Source organism: Lagopus leucura, unplaced genomic scaffold, assembly GCF_019238085.1.
Source record: "Lagopus leucura isolate 7727_CA_CO unplaced genomic scaffold, USGS_WTPT01 Super-Scaffold_100157, whole genome shotgun sequence".
Classification (NCBI taxonomy): Eukaryota; Metazoa; Chordata; class Aves; order Galliformes; family Phasianidae; genus Lagopus; species Lagopus leucura.
The window spans coordinates 46,464,774-46,482,222 of NW_024962334.1; the positions used below are offsets into that span (position 1 = coordinate 46,464,774).

At 41.7% G+C, this 17,449-nt stretch overlaps 1 protein-coding gene across 2 annotated transcripts in view; it reads right to left on the reverse strand.

The window, feature by feature from the left end:
* The window catches only part of CTDSPL (CTD small phosphatase like), a 71,878-nt gene that overhangs the window by 12,022 nt on the left and 42,407 nt on the right, over window positions 1–17,449 (reverse strand). The window contains exons 3-5 of one of the 2 annotated variants that reach the window (XM_042888077.1): window positions 15,054–15,086; window positions 7,593–7,694; window positions 2,184–2,240 (exon numbers count right to left, since the gene is read on the reverse strand). In XM_042888077.1, coding sequence (XP_042744011.1) covers window positions 2,184–2,240; window positions 7,593–7,694; window positions 15,054–15,086 — 192 coding nt within the window. The remainder of the gene's footprint in view (window positions 1–2,183; window positions 2,241–7,592; window positions 7,695–15,053; window positions 15,087–17,449) is intronic. The other variant, XM_042888079.1, reaches the window with a different exon arrangement.

A 17,449-nucleotide genomic window follows, 5' to 3' on the forward strand; every position in this document is an offset into this window, starting at 1 on the left:
GGTTTACCCAAGACAGTGATCCAATGGACCCTTCTGTAGGAGAGTAAAAGCTTCTCTGACCTCTGGATTACACAGGAGAAAGGGATAAAAACACCCAAAAATTCAAGGTAAGTCTTTTTGAATTTGAATTGAAAAAGTCTTTTTTTCTGCACCACGACAAAGAATATAATATGTACCATAAAGAAAACCTGTTTGATAAGTCAGTATGAAATCTCTTGGAAGCATATAGCAACACAAAGGCAAACACAAATTCACCACGTAAAAGCAACTGTGGTGTATGAGATCTGAAGACCTGAGTCAAATTTCTTTCCAGATGGGCACTTCTGAAAGTTTCTTCTCCATGTTTTCCATGGGGTTCTACCTAAGGCAGATAGGATGTGCTACTGATGGCACGGCTCCACTGTTCACACATCCCATGGCATTTTAAATAGACAAAACTACCTCACCTTTGAATATATACATTTCTTGAGAAGATGGTAAAGATGACAAATCCGGACAGATAAATTACTTCAGGGATCACAAATTCCCTACCATTAAACCCATTTAACCACCAGATTTGACTGAGACGTTTCACCAGTTTCAGGGATTGAGAACTTGGAAGTTCACTGAGATTAAGCAATTTCCTGAAAATCACACAGGGGGTCTCCAATGAGGCACATTCAGAAACTGACTTCACTTGACCTTCTGCCAAGAGCATCCTTGCTACCCTTCGAGCTCAGGCTACAAACAAACCGACTTCCCTGTTCCCAACCACACCTTTAAATATTAAGAAAAATTCCTGCATTTGTTTTTTCACATTGTCTAAACTGCATTAAATTTGGTGAACGTTGGCAGCGAAGAGTGGAAAAGCTTTTGGAGTGCTTGACAGTAAAGCCTGGTCTTTGGTGGTTTTGTTGCAAATAGGTTGTTAGGCAACCTATTTTATTCCCTTTCAAAAACATTCTAGAAAGCTTTGGGAGAAAGAAAATGTCACTATTACAGCATCAAGCATAATTAAAGCCCAAACCAAATGAAGACAGACTCTACTGCCACACAAACCTCCCAAACCATCACAGACACATTTTAAGCACTCAGCTCTAGTGAACATCACAGGTTAAAGCACCCGAAATATTGATTTTTCTCTACATAAAACAGGCACAGCACAGAAGCTATCAGAGCAACAATCACTTTTAAAATCCATTTCAGTCCACTGAATAATTCAGTAATTATTCTGAAAGTGACAGTTACACAGATGGTTTTCATAACAGGAAATCAAAATTATGAGCTAACTTTATCATCTATCAATTGTTGCAAGCTAAAAATACCACCCTGTTTGTCCAAGTAAAAAATAATCTTTATAAAAAGACTGCATTCCAGAAATCAAAGTATTTAAAATCTCAACTGAATTACAGCCAGAGAAGACTTGCAACTCAATAAGTGCATCATCTTTAACTTACAATAGCCAATGAAATCTGCTTCAAACACTTTGCAAACTTCCTTTAACAGAAAGGCTCAACTTCACAGCAACTTACAGTACTGTGAGTTACTTCATTCAAGGCTTTCAGCGATGACTACTGGTTAAAGACACCAAACTAAGGTAGGTGGAGGGGACTGATTTCCAAATGAGGTGTGTTATGCGTTTACTGAAAGCTATTTCAGAGTCTTAAGTGAAGGTCTTAAAGAACAAGAGACAAAAACTTGCCTTGAAATTTTACCTAGTCCCTTTAAAGATGCTGAAGTTCTAAGAGTTCTCATCAGAGGAACTGAAGTCGCTTATGGAAAGGGGCAGAAATTGACACAAAATCTGAAGAAACTCTGCTCTCCTTTACAGGTCCACAAAGCTCCCTTTGTATGAACTAATAACAGACATTCACACCTACTTCTGCTCATTTGTCTGTGGAGGGAATGCAGCATTCAAAGCAGTTTTTGAATGGGTGCAGTAACATCTGAAAGCCCTTCCTTGGGTCATTTCCTGATAGAAAATGTTTTACAACTGACCTATTATTCAGTTACACACTGAAATACTGAGAAGAACGTTCTAAAGAACTGGAAAAGTTAAAATGGAGACTCATACCTGATCAAAACACGAATGCTGCAAAAAACCCAAGTTGCTGTGAGTACAGCAGCAGACAGAAAGGCAATGCTCTGGGATGCTGCAGACAGCTGTGCTACCAAAGCAACATTAAGTGATCAACAGTGCTTACCTGATGTATGGTTCCATCGATTTCAACGGGAACGATGAAATCAGCATTGCTAATTGGCTGGAAAGGACGACAAGGAAATCAATCAACTTTAAAAATAATATCACCAGAGGGAAATGTCAGAGGCATAAAAGTATACTTAATTCTCAGGAATCAGTTTGTAAGCATTACTGGCTACACTGATCTACCCTGTGTGTGGGTCCAGCACCCACAGAAATCCAAACTGTACACGGCTGTGTTCACCAGATCCCATGCTCCCAAAGTCCCTTCCATTTTTGGGCTTCATACAGTGCCATAAGCTTCACTGCTCGAGCAATCCCCACTACTGCTGAGCCATGTTCACTGGGATAAATACCTGTTTGGGTAACTCATTCATCAAGTCTGTGTGGATGATCACTAAGAAATTGTGTTATTTGAAATCCCACATATTCTAGGTCATCAATTAGTAATTCATTTAAAATAAAGGCAGTGGTAAAAGTGAAACCTACGTGATTCATTTGAATCAGGAGCTATAGCAAGGAAAGACTTCAGTCATACAGTTAAGTGATTCTTAAGATGTGATACCTGAAAAACACGCTATGCTGATGGAATTAATCATGCAAAACAGCATTTCAAACCTGAAGGGAAGAGCAGGCACACCCTATCCATGTCCTTGAATCCATTTTTCTAACCTGCTGGATACAACTCACTTCTTAAAGTCCAGGAAGATGACTTCAGAAAGCAGAAATATGTCTTCTTAGTTTAAGAGCACAGAGTCTAACGTTGCCTAGACAGTGGTGGTGACTGGGGAACACACAGCTAACAATATGTACTAGTATAAATGGACATCAAACGGGTAGCAACTTTTGGTATGGCTCATGCATCATGCTTGTGATAAAAAATATCGTGTAAACGCATCCAGCTGAAGCTTGTAACCCACAGCCTGGAAACAGCTGCAGGAGCAAGCAAGCTGCTGAGCCCTGTTTAATTGGGCTGATTAACAGCGTGCTTCATGGTAACAGTCTGAAACAAACGCTGGGAGCAGTCTGGCTGGGAGCAAGAAAGGCACTGCAGAGTTTATGCTGGAGAAAAGCCTCACTCAGCTCCTTCACGCCTTCCCTCCTGGCTTTCTGGATCAAGGTTTGAGTAGCACAAATGAGGGTGGCCCTGAAGAACTGGGGAATCTCAAAAGAGCCTCTGCAGACTCACTCAGGGCACTGAGGAGCGTCAAAGAAGCAGCTGAGGAAAAAAGCTACAAACACACCAGTGAGTCTTAAAGGATGCTCAAAGAAAAACAGAAGGGTATCCTGCAGCATTAACCTAAAACATAACCTTGATGCCTTTCAGTGCAAAAAGGAGACTCTCATTCCATTGTTAAATGACATCCATAAGAATTTATAAGGAGCACAACACTCGCTGTCAGTAAGGCTGGTCTGCTCTGACTTCTGCTAGTGCTGCATCGGACAGAAAATGACAGAATATCCCAAGTTGGATGGGACCTGTAGGGATCACTGAGTCTAACTGCTGGCTGCACACAGGAACCCTACTGATAAACCACCATCAACAAGCAAACCTCCACAGTGGTCAGAGCTAGAGAGCCCAATCCTGCTGATGACTGGTGTGACAAGAGGAGCTAAAGAGAGCTTCAAACTCCTGAAGACCCAATCTACATTTTTCCTTGGCTTCTAACAAGCAAACATCTAGATACCAACCTCTGCCTCTGACACAGGGGAGGCTCCAGCTGTTACCTGCATAAAGTCCCTATGCCACAGAAGGACAAGAGGTGATGACCTTAAGTTGTGCCAGGGACACTCAGGTTAGATACTAGGAAAAAATTCTTCTCAGAAAGAGTGGTGATGTACTGGCACAGGCTGCCCAGGGAGGTGGTGGGGTCACCGTCCCTGGAGGTGCTCCAGAACCATGGAGATGTGGCACTGAGGGACGTGGTCAGTGGGAATGGTGAGGGTGGGATAATGGTTGGAGTTGGAGATCTTAGAAGTCTTTTCCAACCTTAATGATTCTGTGATTCTATACTGCTCTGCAGCCTCTCCAAAAGCAAAGAGAACAGGTACACGAATGTTCCGAAGCTTCACCTTGAAAGAAACCCAAATGAACTTCCAGTAAGACTCAGCCACCAGTTCTCAAGTGGTTGCCAGCTCTGAGCACACTTTGAAGAGACGTGCACACACTTGCATCATTTTTATATGCATGACTCCCTGCAGCAAGACAAGCATTCTGTAGCAGCAGAGAAAGAATAGGTCACTGCAAGTTGCAAAGTTTTGAAGCCCACTGATAAAAAAAAAAAACACAGCTATAATTGACCTTTCTTACCAACAGGACCAGCAGCAACCAGATGTCAGAGAAAACCACATTATGTTTAGACAACTTAGTTCTTTCTAACCAATAAAACTTGCCCTCAGGACTCTGCAATACTAACACCAAACTACTCTGAACTAGCTACGTGCTTCCCCCAGTTGTATCTGAGGTACCACATAGCTGTGGTGCTGGCACAGGCAATAAGGAAGGGAGTTCTGTGGACTGGGGTTCTGTGCTTCATCACGATGGGAAGGCAGGAGCAATGTCTGCAGAGCTTGCTGGCTAAAGGCTTCTGGGGTTGCACACATGAAGCATTTACATGCCAAGGGGGAACCGCAGAGAGACTGAGCAAGAAGACAAAGCAATTTCCAATAAGAACTTTTTAAAACTGTTCTCTGCTTAATGAAAAACTTCAAAGTTTTAAAAATGTTCTAAAAAAAAAAAAAAAAAAAAAGGAAAAGAAAAAGCAGAAAAGTTTCACAGCCAGTTTTGAATATGACCACATTCCAGACTTGCATGTGGTTTAATTTATTTTACACAAGACAATATTTACATCTTCTTGATTTAATAATTTATGATTTTTTACTTCTATTATTGTTTTATGATGGGAATGATAACTATAATGTCTATCTATTCCTTTTTTACTCTTGCCAAAGCACCTCAAACTTTTTCCTTTAGTATGCATTTAACATAAAAGACTAATACCTTCTCCTGAAACTTCACAAGTATGCAGAAGCATAAAAAGATGAGAATTACCCTTCTTCAGATGTTGCTGCTTTCATAAAAGAGTACTTTAAATACCCTGCAATCTCTGGCTGTGTTAAAAAAAAATCCAACACAATTATCTGCATTTGAAATACGAAGCCTATTTCATAACAGAATTATGAATTCTACAACACTGCGTGTTTTAAATAAAGCCTTTTGTACTCAAAATCACAATTTTATGCATGCTCTTATGGCTTTTAAGTGGGGATCTGGGTAAAGCACACGTTTCAGTGAAAACAACATCTGAAAGAACCCACAGAAGCAGCGTAATTATCCGGGTACAGCAATGTACATACAGCTGTTAAACCCCCCACTCTTCTGGCAACCCATTGGATTTCTGACAGCCACAGTGACCTTCCCTCAGATGCTTTATGAAAGCAAACCCAAAGCATGCACTGGACAGATTGACAGACACTCAACAACTACAGCAGCTTCCTCCAAGGTTTACTTTTCTCTTTTGGGTGGTCCTGTGTGGAGCTACAAGCTGGATGTGAGAATGCTTGTGGGTCCCTTCCAGCTCAGGATATTCACCGAGCAGTGTTCAAGACCATGCAGAACAATCTTCTGATTTTACCTAAATATTTAATACTCATTAAATATCCTTGGAATAAATGGGACAATGACTTTTGAAGATGAGCCCACCAAGTGAGCACTCTCGACCCTACACAAAAAGATCATAGAATCACAGAATGGCCTGGGTTGCAAAGGAGCACAGTGCTCATCCAGCTCCAACCCCCTGCTGTGTGCAGGTCACCAACCAGCAGCCCAGGCTGCCCAGAGCCACATCCAGCCTGGCCTTGAATGCCTGCAGGGATGGAGCATCCACAGCCTCCTTGGGCAACCTGTGCCAGTGCCTCACCACTCTCTGTGTGAAAAACTTCCTCCTAATATCCAACCTAAACCTCCCCTGTCTCAGATTAAATCCATTCCCCCTGACAGTATGTCAACCATTAAACATGTTCCTTTAAAATGATTAAAAGATACACATTAACTGCCTGAATGGAACCTCATTTGCTTTTGAGAGCCGGAAAAAATCACAGCACGAATTTATCCACAGCATCCAAAAAACAAATTTTCATTTTACATTTCAAGTAAAAATAATTATTAGGCTTAGCATTATGTAAATTTAGACTTTTACATTCAGCTTTCCATGCCTATTTTTGACTCTCACTTAATGAAGAAGGCATGGTCCCTCCCTTCCTCTTTCAGCTGAACAATTCCCAAGCACAACTTCAGTCTGGGGACAGAAGACAGGATCTGGCACCGAGGTTAAGAGGTTCCAGTACAGCACCACAAATCGCTGTGCACCATTAGGCATAATAAAGACAGAGAAAAATCTTAGTTTCAGTTGGAGGCACAGGAATATTTGTTCTAGTATCTCCATATAAGGTCTTCTTTAAGTCAACAAAGACAGAGTGTTGCCAAATTCTAACCACAACATGAATTATGGTTTGCATATTTAAATGCTGGCAACTTGATACTGCAGGATTAAAATGCTGAATTTACGCTCGCAGTGAAAACTGGAGTGTAACCAAAACTGAACAACTGCAAAGATAGTGCTAACTTGACACTGCTATTAGTAAGGAGTCTTAACAATTCTCCAGTACTGAAGTATAAACCTACAGTCTTACTGATGTCTGACATTTGCTGATCAGAAATATTACAGTTCTTTGAGTCAATTTAGGTTATTTGCATTACTGAGTTCTCTGATTCTAACTTTGGACCTATTTAAACAATAGAAAAATACCACTACTTCCACCACATGCTGAATTCTGAAGGGTTACAGAAGTTGCTTCACAAAATGACTGACTCATCAGCAACAGCTAAATGCTATTTGCTCTCCTGCTGTGAGAGCTGAATACTTGAAAACACTTCTGAGATCAGGACAGCAGATTGCTATTTGCTTTCCCACTACACATGAAGCAATATTCTCCAGCAATGGAGCACAGTGACAGCTGATGCCCCAAATCTACTCCATCTACACAGCATACAGCTGTGTTGAATTTCCATTCTCCAAGAATATGGCATCATTTAAACATCAAAAGTGAACCCAAATTTCAGAGCAACAAGTTCTGTACCTGTTCAACATTGCTCCTGGTTGGAATAGTTACAGGCTAAAGCCATGAAACCAGCAACCTTTCAAGGATTTGTTTCAGACTCAGAATCAAAAACCAGTGGTGTCTATGGTACTCAAAGCTACATTAGGAGGAATAATTGCTGAAGGAACAACGAGAACTACCAGGTGTCCTGGGAGAGCCTGCAAGACCAGTTAACACATTAAGCTGCTTAGCAGCTCCCACAGCGTTCACTGGCAGAGGCGAGGTGCAAGAGATCACTTTCAGATGTACTCACCTTAAATGAACTGTGCACTAAAGTTTCATCTAAATCAATGACCACACACTTCTTCCCATAGTCTGATGCTGTCAGTTCTGGCAGGAGGTATTTAGCTGGTGGCTAAAAAAAGAAGACAACAAGAAAATGTAAAACGTCTACAGAATGGACACTCTTTTGCCAACATTACTGTGCCAGTAGTCACTTAACTGAGAACCACTCAAAGTTGAATCTTTGTCTGGGCTTGCTGCAAGGACACATATGGAAATCAATGGCTCATGCAATGCCCATACAGCTTATTCTGCTTTCTAAAATGAAAAGACTCATTTAGAATGATCTCCAAAGAGCTCAAAATGAAAATGGCAAAACACCACCACTAATTAAAAGCAACAGTGAGAAGTGGGACATCTGATGCACTGCTTCTCCCAGTGACCCTCTTTCTAATGCCTCAGTTTCAGTCGCTGCTGTTATCCTGTTCCTTCAATGCTATTTCTGGCCACATCATGTAGATGGACATTTACACAAATTCTTTTGGCCACTGAAGACACTGAAGTGGAGAAACTGGTCCTGAAGGAAGATAATTTTGTCCTCCAGAACATGTCCCCACTCTCATTTTTACCACTTGCAAGGGTGCTGACAGAGAGCTTCCTCATGGATTGCACTGAGAATCAAGGCATTAAACCTGGAGTAAAGAGAGTTCTCTTAAAACAGGCTATTCAGCATATGCTGCCCTCACAATAATGGCACCAATTGCACAAAGAAAGAACTGACTTCTTTTTTTAAAGCAGTGCAGTCACACAGTCTTCTGATTGCTCAACTACCAGTTTAACATCCCAACCTGCAACAGTTACATTATTCTAGACTGATTATTTTCCAAAAGAACAGAAATGGAGCTGTTCCTCTTCAAACTGAAACACTTCTGGCTTAAAGAGGTCTTTTTGATGGAGGAAAACAACTAATTTTATGGAAAGCTCAAGCCTGAGAGGAAGTGAAATCAGGTTGATACAGAACTCACTTCACTCTCCTGCTCTCTCTTTAGCTCTTCTGTTTGGGTGCTGCTGTTCTGTTAAGGACGCATCCATCCTTTCTTTGTGCTTTTTGGATACAACTGCCTTCTGTGGAGGTGCTTTTGCAGATCTGAGGTCACCAGTTGGCACAGAGCAGTGACAGCAGTGAGTAAGATACTACTGCACACATCCCAGCAGCAAGAACTGCTCTCCCCTAATCACTGATTTACTCCAAATGCCATGTCCACTTGAAACATGCTGGCCAGTGATGCCCAGCTACTTCTTGTTTAAAATGAAGCAACTAACAAATGAGATCCTGGATGTAAATTGAAGTGTCTTTAGCTAGAGTGATTGGGCAATTTTTAGGAGGCCTCACTGAAACTGACTGAGCTCCTTACGATGAACATCAACAACGATGAACATCAACAACAGCTTCTCGAGTTGGTGAAACAGAAGCTGCCTTGCTTACAAGCCACTTAGTCTTAATATATTTTCTCTCAGCAAATATTAACAGTGGCCTTTAAGAAGAAACCACTGCTGCTTAACGCCTCTAAAGTAGGCATGCATCACAATCATGTAATGGGAGCAAAATTTACTGGACGCTCTTTTTAGGTGATAAAGTCCTACATATACATTGCACAACTCCTTGAGCTCTTTTTGCTTGGCAGCATACTAGCACGGAAGATTAGGGCCACTTTTATGGAATGTAGGTTCTTCACTGGTAATTCAGAATCTAAAAGGCACTCCACCTACAGTTTTCATAATAAGGATACAGACCTACAATCTAAAGCAAATTAGAGCTTATCAAAATCACACCTATATAAAGACAAACACCTTCAGAGTCCACTGATGCACGCTTCTTGCCTGGCTTTGAAGAAGTAAAAAATGTAAAGATACCCCAAAATATCTTAAGCATATATATATATATATATATATATTTAAGACAAAATAGTTCCATTCATCTTTCTACTCTTAAGACTCCTACTATTCAGCGTGACTTTTCGAGTGAACTTAATATGGAAAACATATGGAAATAAAACTTTCTTTCATATAGAAACACATACACGAAAAATGTGAACGCTGATTTCACAGTTATCTTTGCTCTTTATCTGGAATCCAGTTCACCTGCCATCAGAAAAAGGATGCACGTACACCAAGGGCTACGAAGACATGTGCACCTTTGCCTCATAGAACCTGAATGCCCTGGCAGGTCAGCCTTCCTATGCGCTCGGCCTTTGAATTCCATCTGCTCCTGTTTTCAGAAGCACCTGTTTGCACATGTGAATAAAAGAAACACATCTTCCTCTTTCAAATCCTGCATCTCCGCTGCTTTCAACTTCGAAAACACATTTGCAACCTGATAATCTACCAGGGATGTGGAAACTGCTCTGAAGCTGCAGGGACTGCAAGCTGTGAGACCGCAGAACATCTGCTGGTTCTGCAGCAAAGATGACATCTTTGGGGCTTTAGGAACTTAAGGGATTTGTATGTAGGCTATCAATCCATTTGTTTTGCTGTTGAAACTTCCTGATCTAAAAGAAATTCCCACGTTTTCCAGAGTAGAAAAGCTTTTATGCAGGAACTGGCATTGTTCCACAGCAAACTTTAATTTCCTCACTGGTGGGGAGGCAACCAAGAGGAGTTGTAATTACCAGATTTTCATCCCAGTTTACAGAGAACAGTTGTCTTTGATAATTCTTTTTAACAAGTAGGCTTTAAAAATATTTAAGTTTATTAAGGGTATTTAACTGCACCAAACAGTAACTCACATTTACTACATAATCCCCTCCAAGATACTACAGTCCTCCATGAAATCCAGTAGAAAAACAATCTGTAGTATCTCAGTACTGAAAGTCCCAGCTTGGGCTTCAATGCCAACAAGAAATAAATTGTATACAAGTCAAAGCTTTTAAACTTGTTGGTGTTTGGGATTCCTGCATTCCAGGCAGGTCTCACGGCTGAACAGCTAACTGGCCTTGCAGAGAAGGGACGGCTGAACTCTTTAAGTCCCATGGAAATTGTATACTGCCTAATGAAAGGAGAGGAGGGGAGCAAGGAAACAGGGCTCCTGGCTGAAGCCAGAACAGCTGCTCAACACAAACCTTTCAAAAAATTTGTTATATAAAGCAAACAGAACCTTTCTTCTCTGCAGGCCCACACTTCCCACAGAAAGCAGAATTAATCCTTTGGGTACTGAAAACGTTGCCTAGCCTAAGCACAGAGCATTAGTTTGCTGTTCAGGCTCCCTCCAGTTCGGTTCTGGTTGCACTCTGTAGCTAACAGCTTCTCCCAGCAGTTGGGCACCGAATGTTCCAACAGAAGCTAACATCTTCCCATTAAAACCCAGCTGCCAAGAGATGGGAGAGACTACTGTGTTGTCACAGGCAGCTCACAAGCTTTCTTCTGGAAAAGCTCAAAACAAGAAGTTATCAAAATAAAAGTGGAACACAGATATCCCAGCACTAAGCTTTCACTTCTGCAGGGATTCTGAAGGCTCCTTCCAGTCCCATTGCTTCATTCAGGGATTTTAAATAGAGGCAAAATGCTAAAAGGATACTTCTAATGTATTTAATCAGGTGCACGAGCATTGCTTTATGCTTCCACCTGTTTTCTCCGTCAAAAGAATGAAAATGACTGCTGAAGTTACTATGGGCCTAATTTTGATACTTCTATTGCACCTCCTTCCAAACAAAGCAGAGATAAATCCAGGAAAGCACAGGGATCCTGAGCTACACTGAACAGATCTGTAAGTCTGTTCTCCACAACCTCACCGGATTCCCATTCCATCCATGTGTCAGCTGCTATTGGCCTTTTCCCAGGTTTGTATTTAATTCACCCCAGAAAATTCATCATTTTCCAGTACTTTCCCCTTCTTCCCCCAGAAAAGAAATCAATTATGCAGCTCTTTAGCTTATACCTTTATCTGGAAGTAGCTCCAGAACACAACATACAAACAGAAACACCTTAAAAAAAGCTAAGTCATATTGTTTTTGTTTTCTAAAGAAAGCAACTTGAACCTGAATGCTTCCTGATGAGCACCCATCAACAGCCAAGTGAAAATTCATACCTAATTAATATTTTTTAGGTAAGTGCAATTAATACTCAGAAAATTGATTTCAGCAGAAGATATCCTGCACTGATGCTGTGCACACGTCCATAAAACAAAATCAGTTCTCAAACAGGTGACCCCAGCAGATTGCCTGACTTTAAACACATGATAAAACTACAGAAAACCTTGTATTCTGACTGGAGCTTCAACATGAAAGTTTAATGATAGAGAGTGGGCTGTGTTATTTTCTGAGCCACTGAGGAATCCTGCAAACACTTGAAGTGATTACGTTTGCGATGCGCCCTATAAAAAGTAAACGTCCAATTTAATTGCAACCAACCTCGCTCCCTGTCTAGAAGATTTTCTGCTGGTATTTATAATACATACAACTCAAACAGGCCATTTCTCATCCATGTCCTCGTGTAGCAGAGCATCGAGAATTTCTGCCTTAATGGGTCTTAATTAGAGAGTGACGAGCATCTCTGAGCTAACCTCTGAGCTCCAGCGCTTGGGACAAACAGCCCCTGCAAGATCAGCAAAAAGGACTGCTTTAATTTTGGCCTTTTAATGTTGAGGAAATCCTAGATATGAGTACAAACAACAGCATCCTGGGCTGCATCAACAGAGGGCAGCAGCAGGGACAGGGAGGGGACTGTCCCACTCTGCTCTGCCCTCAAGGGGCCCCACACGGAGTGCTGCGCCCAAGTCTGGGCCCCCAGCACAGGAGGGACTGGAACTATGGGAGCACACCCAGAGGAGATCATGGAGATGCACAGAGGGCTGGAAGTGCCCCTGCTGTGCAGGAAGGCTGAGGGAGCTGGGGGTGGTCAGCCTGGAGAAGAGAAGGCTCTGGGGAAACCTCACTGTGGCCTTACGTTACTCATAGAGAGGTTTAACAGTGATAGGACAAGGGGAAATGACTTTAAACTACGAGAGTGGAGATCCAGGTTGGATGTTAGGAAACAACTCTTTACTTGGAGGCCAGTGAGGCACTGGCACTGCTGCCCAGAGAGCTGTGGGTGCTCCATCCCCGGAGGTGCTCAGGGACAGGCTGGATGGGGTCCTGTGCAGCCTGAACTGGTGGGAGGCAGTTAGCCCACGGCAAGGGCTGAAACTGGATGAGCTTTAAGATCTCTTCCTACCCAAACCATGCTGCTATTCCAGGATTCTATACACAGCACACTTGGGTCTGTATTTAGAAGGTGACACAGAGCTGCGTGCTGGCCTGGAGTGACAGGAAGAAACAGCCTGATGTAAGGCCATAAATGTCATACAGCCACCTGCGGGCACTGCTCCCTTGGCAGCAGGCAGGTCCTGCTGCAGAAGGGGCATCAGATGGCACAGGAGAAGAGGAATGATTGCACATGGTGACTTGCACCCTGAGAATCACATGCCATAACAGAGAAGATAAGTTCATTCTGCTGCCTTAAAGTGCTAGGAATACAGTTCTGCACTTGAACTACAATCATAGAATTGCAGGGGTTGGAAGGGACGTCTGGAGATCATGTAGATCCCCTGCTACACAAGTTCCCTAAAGCAGGTTGCACAGGAAAGCAGTCAGGTGGGTTTTGAATCTTTCCAGAGGAGAATCCATAACCTCTCTGAGCAGCCTGATCCAGGGCATTGTCACTCTCAAAGTAAAGAACTTCCTCCTCATGTTCATATGGATTTTCCTGCGTTCCAGTTTGTGCCCATTGGCCCTTGTCCTGTCACTAGGCATCACCAAAAAGAGCCCAACCCCAGCCACTTGTCTCCTCTCCTTTAGATCTTTACAGGCACAAGATCCCCCCTCTGTCTTGTCTTCTCTCAGCTAAACAGGCCCTGAGCAACAGAAGAAAGAAAACAGAAACCTCATGAATCCCTTATTTACCTACCGCTCCCCATGCCTAGCAAAGCACTGCTTTGCCATCACCAAGATGGAGCTCTAGCACAGCTTCTAATTTCATGACTGCATCTGACAAGGCTGTACTCATCTGTATTTTAAAAACTTTCTTCTTGAGATCTTCTTTCATTACCACTGACACCCACTCTTAGGTAACACTTAATTGTAGTTCAGAGCACAGCCAGAACAAGTTGTACATTCAAATGGCTGCCAGGACAACAGCAACCATGACTGAGCAGCACACGGAGAGCATGGAAAGGAAGAGGACTTTAGCAGTTGGCATTTTCATAGATCTAAAGCTTTTTATTTCCAGCTTACACATACAGAAATTATGTGTGTACATATATATATATATACACACACAGGCATCAGCCATGTAAGATGGAATCACAGAACAGTTTATGTTAGAAAGGACTGAGCTCCAACCCACCAACTATGGGCAGTGTTACCAACCACTACATCAGGCTGCCCAGGGCTCCGTCCTGTCCTACCTGGCTTTAAAAATAATCTCATATTAGAAATAGGAAGTGAGGAATAAAGAGTGGTTTTTAACAGCTTTTACATAGCCTGACAAGGAGGGAAGCATGCTGCAGTTTTCCCAATCTCCTGACCCCGCAGCACTGAGGGTTCTTACAGGAGCCCTTGTAATGTTGGGCTACATGAGAAGAAAGGAAAAGAGGGGGAAAAAAAAATAGTATGTTGGGGAATACTCAACTTTTTAGGACTACCAAGGAGCTTCAGAAGGAGCACTGTGTCAACAGCTCTACAAACCAGCACTGGTGTGCTATTTCCTGGAAAGCCCTGCAATAATAAAGCCTTATAAACAGCAGAGGAGCTCAAAGAAGTACGTCCAGCTTTTGAAAAGCCTAAGTCTTCTTAAAAACAAGTCGAAAAAGAACAGCTTTTTTGACCAAAAATGGTCACATCTCATTAAATTAGAAGCTTGAGTTTGAAGGACTTTTTTCTTTTATTTAGGTTTGAAAAATAATTCAAATGCCTAATAGCATTCCACATTTAATCTAGGGAAGATAAGCAGGAATACTAAGGGCCATAAAGCAAGAGCTGATAATGAGAGCATCATCTCCAACAAGCAGAGTAACACAGCTACAAGCACAGAACTCTGCTTCCCTAAAATGGCTTGCTTCAACACAAAGCGTGTTGTTCCCATGTTTTGGCACATATGGAAAAATAAGGGAAAGGTTTTTGTAACTGTGTTCCTATTAGTGACAGTGACCCACCTTTTGTCACTGTTGAAGTGTAAGCGACCTCTACTCTCAGACTGCTTCATGTGTTTTCAAAAGGATAGAAATCCAGAAACAAGTTTAGCTGAGATGCAAGCTGAAAGCCATATAAAACCCAAACCCTTCTTTTAGTCTGTGTACACGTGTGGTTCAGTTCATCTCTGAGTATACAACATAGCAGACAGAACACAAAATCCTTCTGTTAACATGCAACACAAAACAGACCTGTTAGACTGCAACATAAGATGACTCAAAGCAAAGGTTATGAAAATTATTAAAAGAAAAAGGGATAAAAATACATACACTTGGTATAGGCATGACCTGCATCTGGTCACCCTGGGGAAAAAGAAAAAAAATCACTGTAAGGGTAATGGCTTTTAAAGGGTAGAACAAAGGTCTGAAGCAGTAAATGTAGCACTCAAACATTTTAAACCAAAGTTCAAAGTATTCAAGAAATCAGGGTAAAAAAAAAAATAAAAACAGGATCTTGCATTGTAGTTGCTGTAATGGTTGGTTAGTACATTGGTATTTATGATTTTTAGGAGACTGGACTGGTACAACCCATGCTGTAATTAAAGAGATGATAATAAGAAAGCACCTGTATTTACTGCAACTTTTTCAGCTTCAAGGTCTACCAGTGGGTATATTTGTCCATTTTCACTGCAGCAACAAGAGGCTCAGCCAGATCTCAGTAGCACGACAGAAGTCTTTCAAGTTAACTTTGCTAGTAGAGATGGCTGCCTCAGAAGAGACAGCATTAATTAAACGACAGCAAAATAACCAAGATAGATGGATGGATGATAAGCCAAAGAATCTCACTTCCTTCAGCCAGAAAGAGGCAGAAGTATCAATACTTCCCACAGCCTTCTTTCAGTGTGCAAGATGACAGTGAAGACCTTAGCCAACTTCATGTTTTGTTCTCATGTCGGGCCTGAAATACTAAGACAAGAGATGCTTCCTTTCAGAGCTTGCTGGAGCATCATCTGAAGTCCATGTGCCATTTGAGAAAAGAGTGAATCCGAGTAGGTGCTGCTCAGATTAGTTGGCCTGGGATCAGATCACTCTAAAGGACAGAGTTATGCAGGCAGAGCACTGACTACAAACTGTGTGTTGGTTTTTTCTTCCCTCTCTCCATCCTGTGGTACAATGAAACACAACTGGAGCTTCTCTTCCATCAACAGATGAGAACAGCATTAGACATTGCTACCATTACAGTAAAAGGTTATCTTAATGGTGGGCACAAAAACATCTGAGTTTTCAGGCTTTCCCACAAACTTCAAGAGGCAATCACTGCTGTGCAACTTGCTTGTTGCCCTGGCAATTTCTTGAAACAAGAGCTGTGCCCCATGGTATCACTGTAAGGTTGACTTTCATGAGAATCTAGAATTAAGTTGATAAAGCTCTTCCATCATGCTTCTATTTTTCTCACAGAATTTATTAAATCATGAAGTAAAAGAAGTGAATTCCTAGGTGGAATCCTAGAAGTACATATGCAAAACCCAAAATGGTTATGACAGCACTTGGAAAAACAAAGAAAGATAAATATGGGAGTCTGCTGTTGAAGTGTAAGTGGCCATGCACATGAAATGCTTTCTGAAAACAATCCTGCTACGAGAAACTTTTAGAAGTGTCCTGCTTTATTTCCTGAAACAGGAAAGGAAGTAGGACATAACACTATCATTTGAAGTAATGACAGATAATTGCATTTGTTGAAGCCTTTCTATGAGCCCCTGATGCTAGCAACAGGACAAAGATGATCTCAGAGTGCCAGAACTTCCCCACTGTATCACTGAGATATACAGAAACTGGTTTGCTCAGCCACTGCCATCTGGCTTTTTTCTTCACACAACACATACAGTGATAAATCTCCTCTTCCCCCTGATCTGTGTAGTTTTGGTTGGAGATGAAGCATTTTCAGTACTGCATCTGTAAGTTAATGCTGTCTATGTTAACATCAATGGCCATCAAGTGACAAGCCACAGTATTCTGCTTGTTTGAAAGCAGCCTGTGCACAAAGATACGGAGCCATTTGTTTTAAAGAAAAACCCATTCAGAGAAGTTGATCAAAAGAACACATTTATCATATTGATTTCTTAAACAGAAATTTATACTGGACTGCTGATAGGTTAACAGTAATGTATTACTATCTGACTCTCTCATTGATCTGTCTCTTGATGCAGAAGACTATTGGGGAAGCAAAGGAGAAGGTTAGATAAAAAGTCTGGTAAAGAGAAACCAAGCACCTCAACAAAGGTTTATTTTCTAAATTCATCTGCCCACTACATGCTGATGGTGGCCAATGGAATCAGACACTAGGAACTTCTTGCTGTGATCAGTGAAGGTTAAGCAGGAAAAAGAGTTGCTCATCTGTGTCTGCTGGATGAAGGAGATACTCCTTCAGATCTCAAGAACACATTTCCTACCAGGTCTGTTTTCCTCATTCCAGTGAAGCACATTCACATGGAAGAGAAGATCCTTTCCTTTCTCTGCACTTCCAAATGTATTTTAAAAAACATCCCTGAAGCAGACTCCTTAAGAATGTTGAAGTTGTTACAACAGGTCATCAAAATAAGTTTTCTAGCATGACCTTGGAGATGGCAGGATCCTGCATCAGAAAGCAGCAGGGGAAAGACTTACTTATGTAGTGGTTGGGATGGGTGAGGTGGAAATTCAAGGACTTGACCTTTCTGGCTTCATTC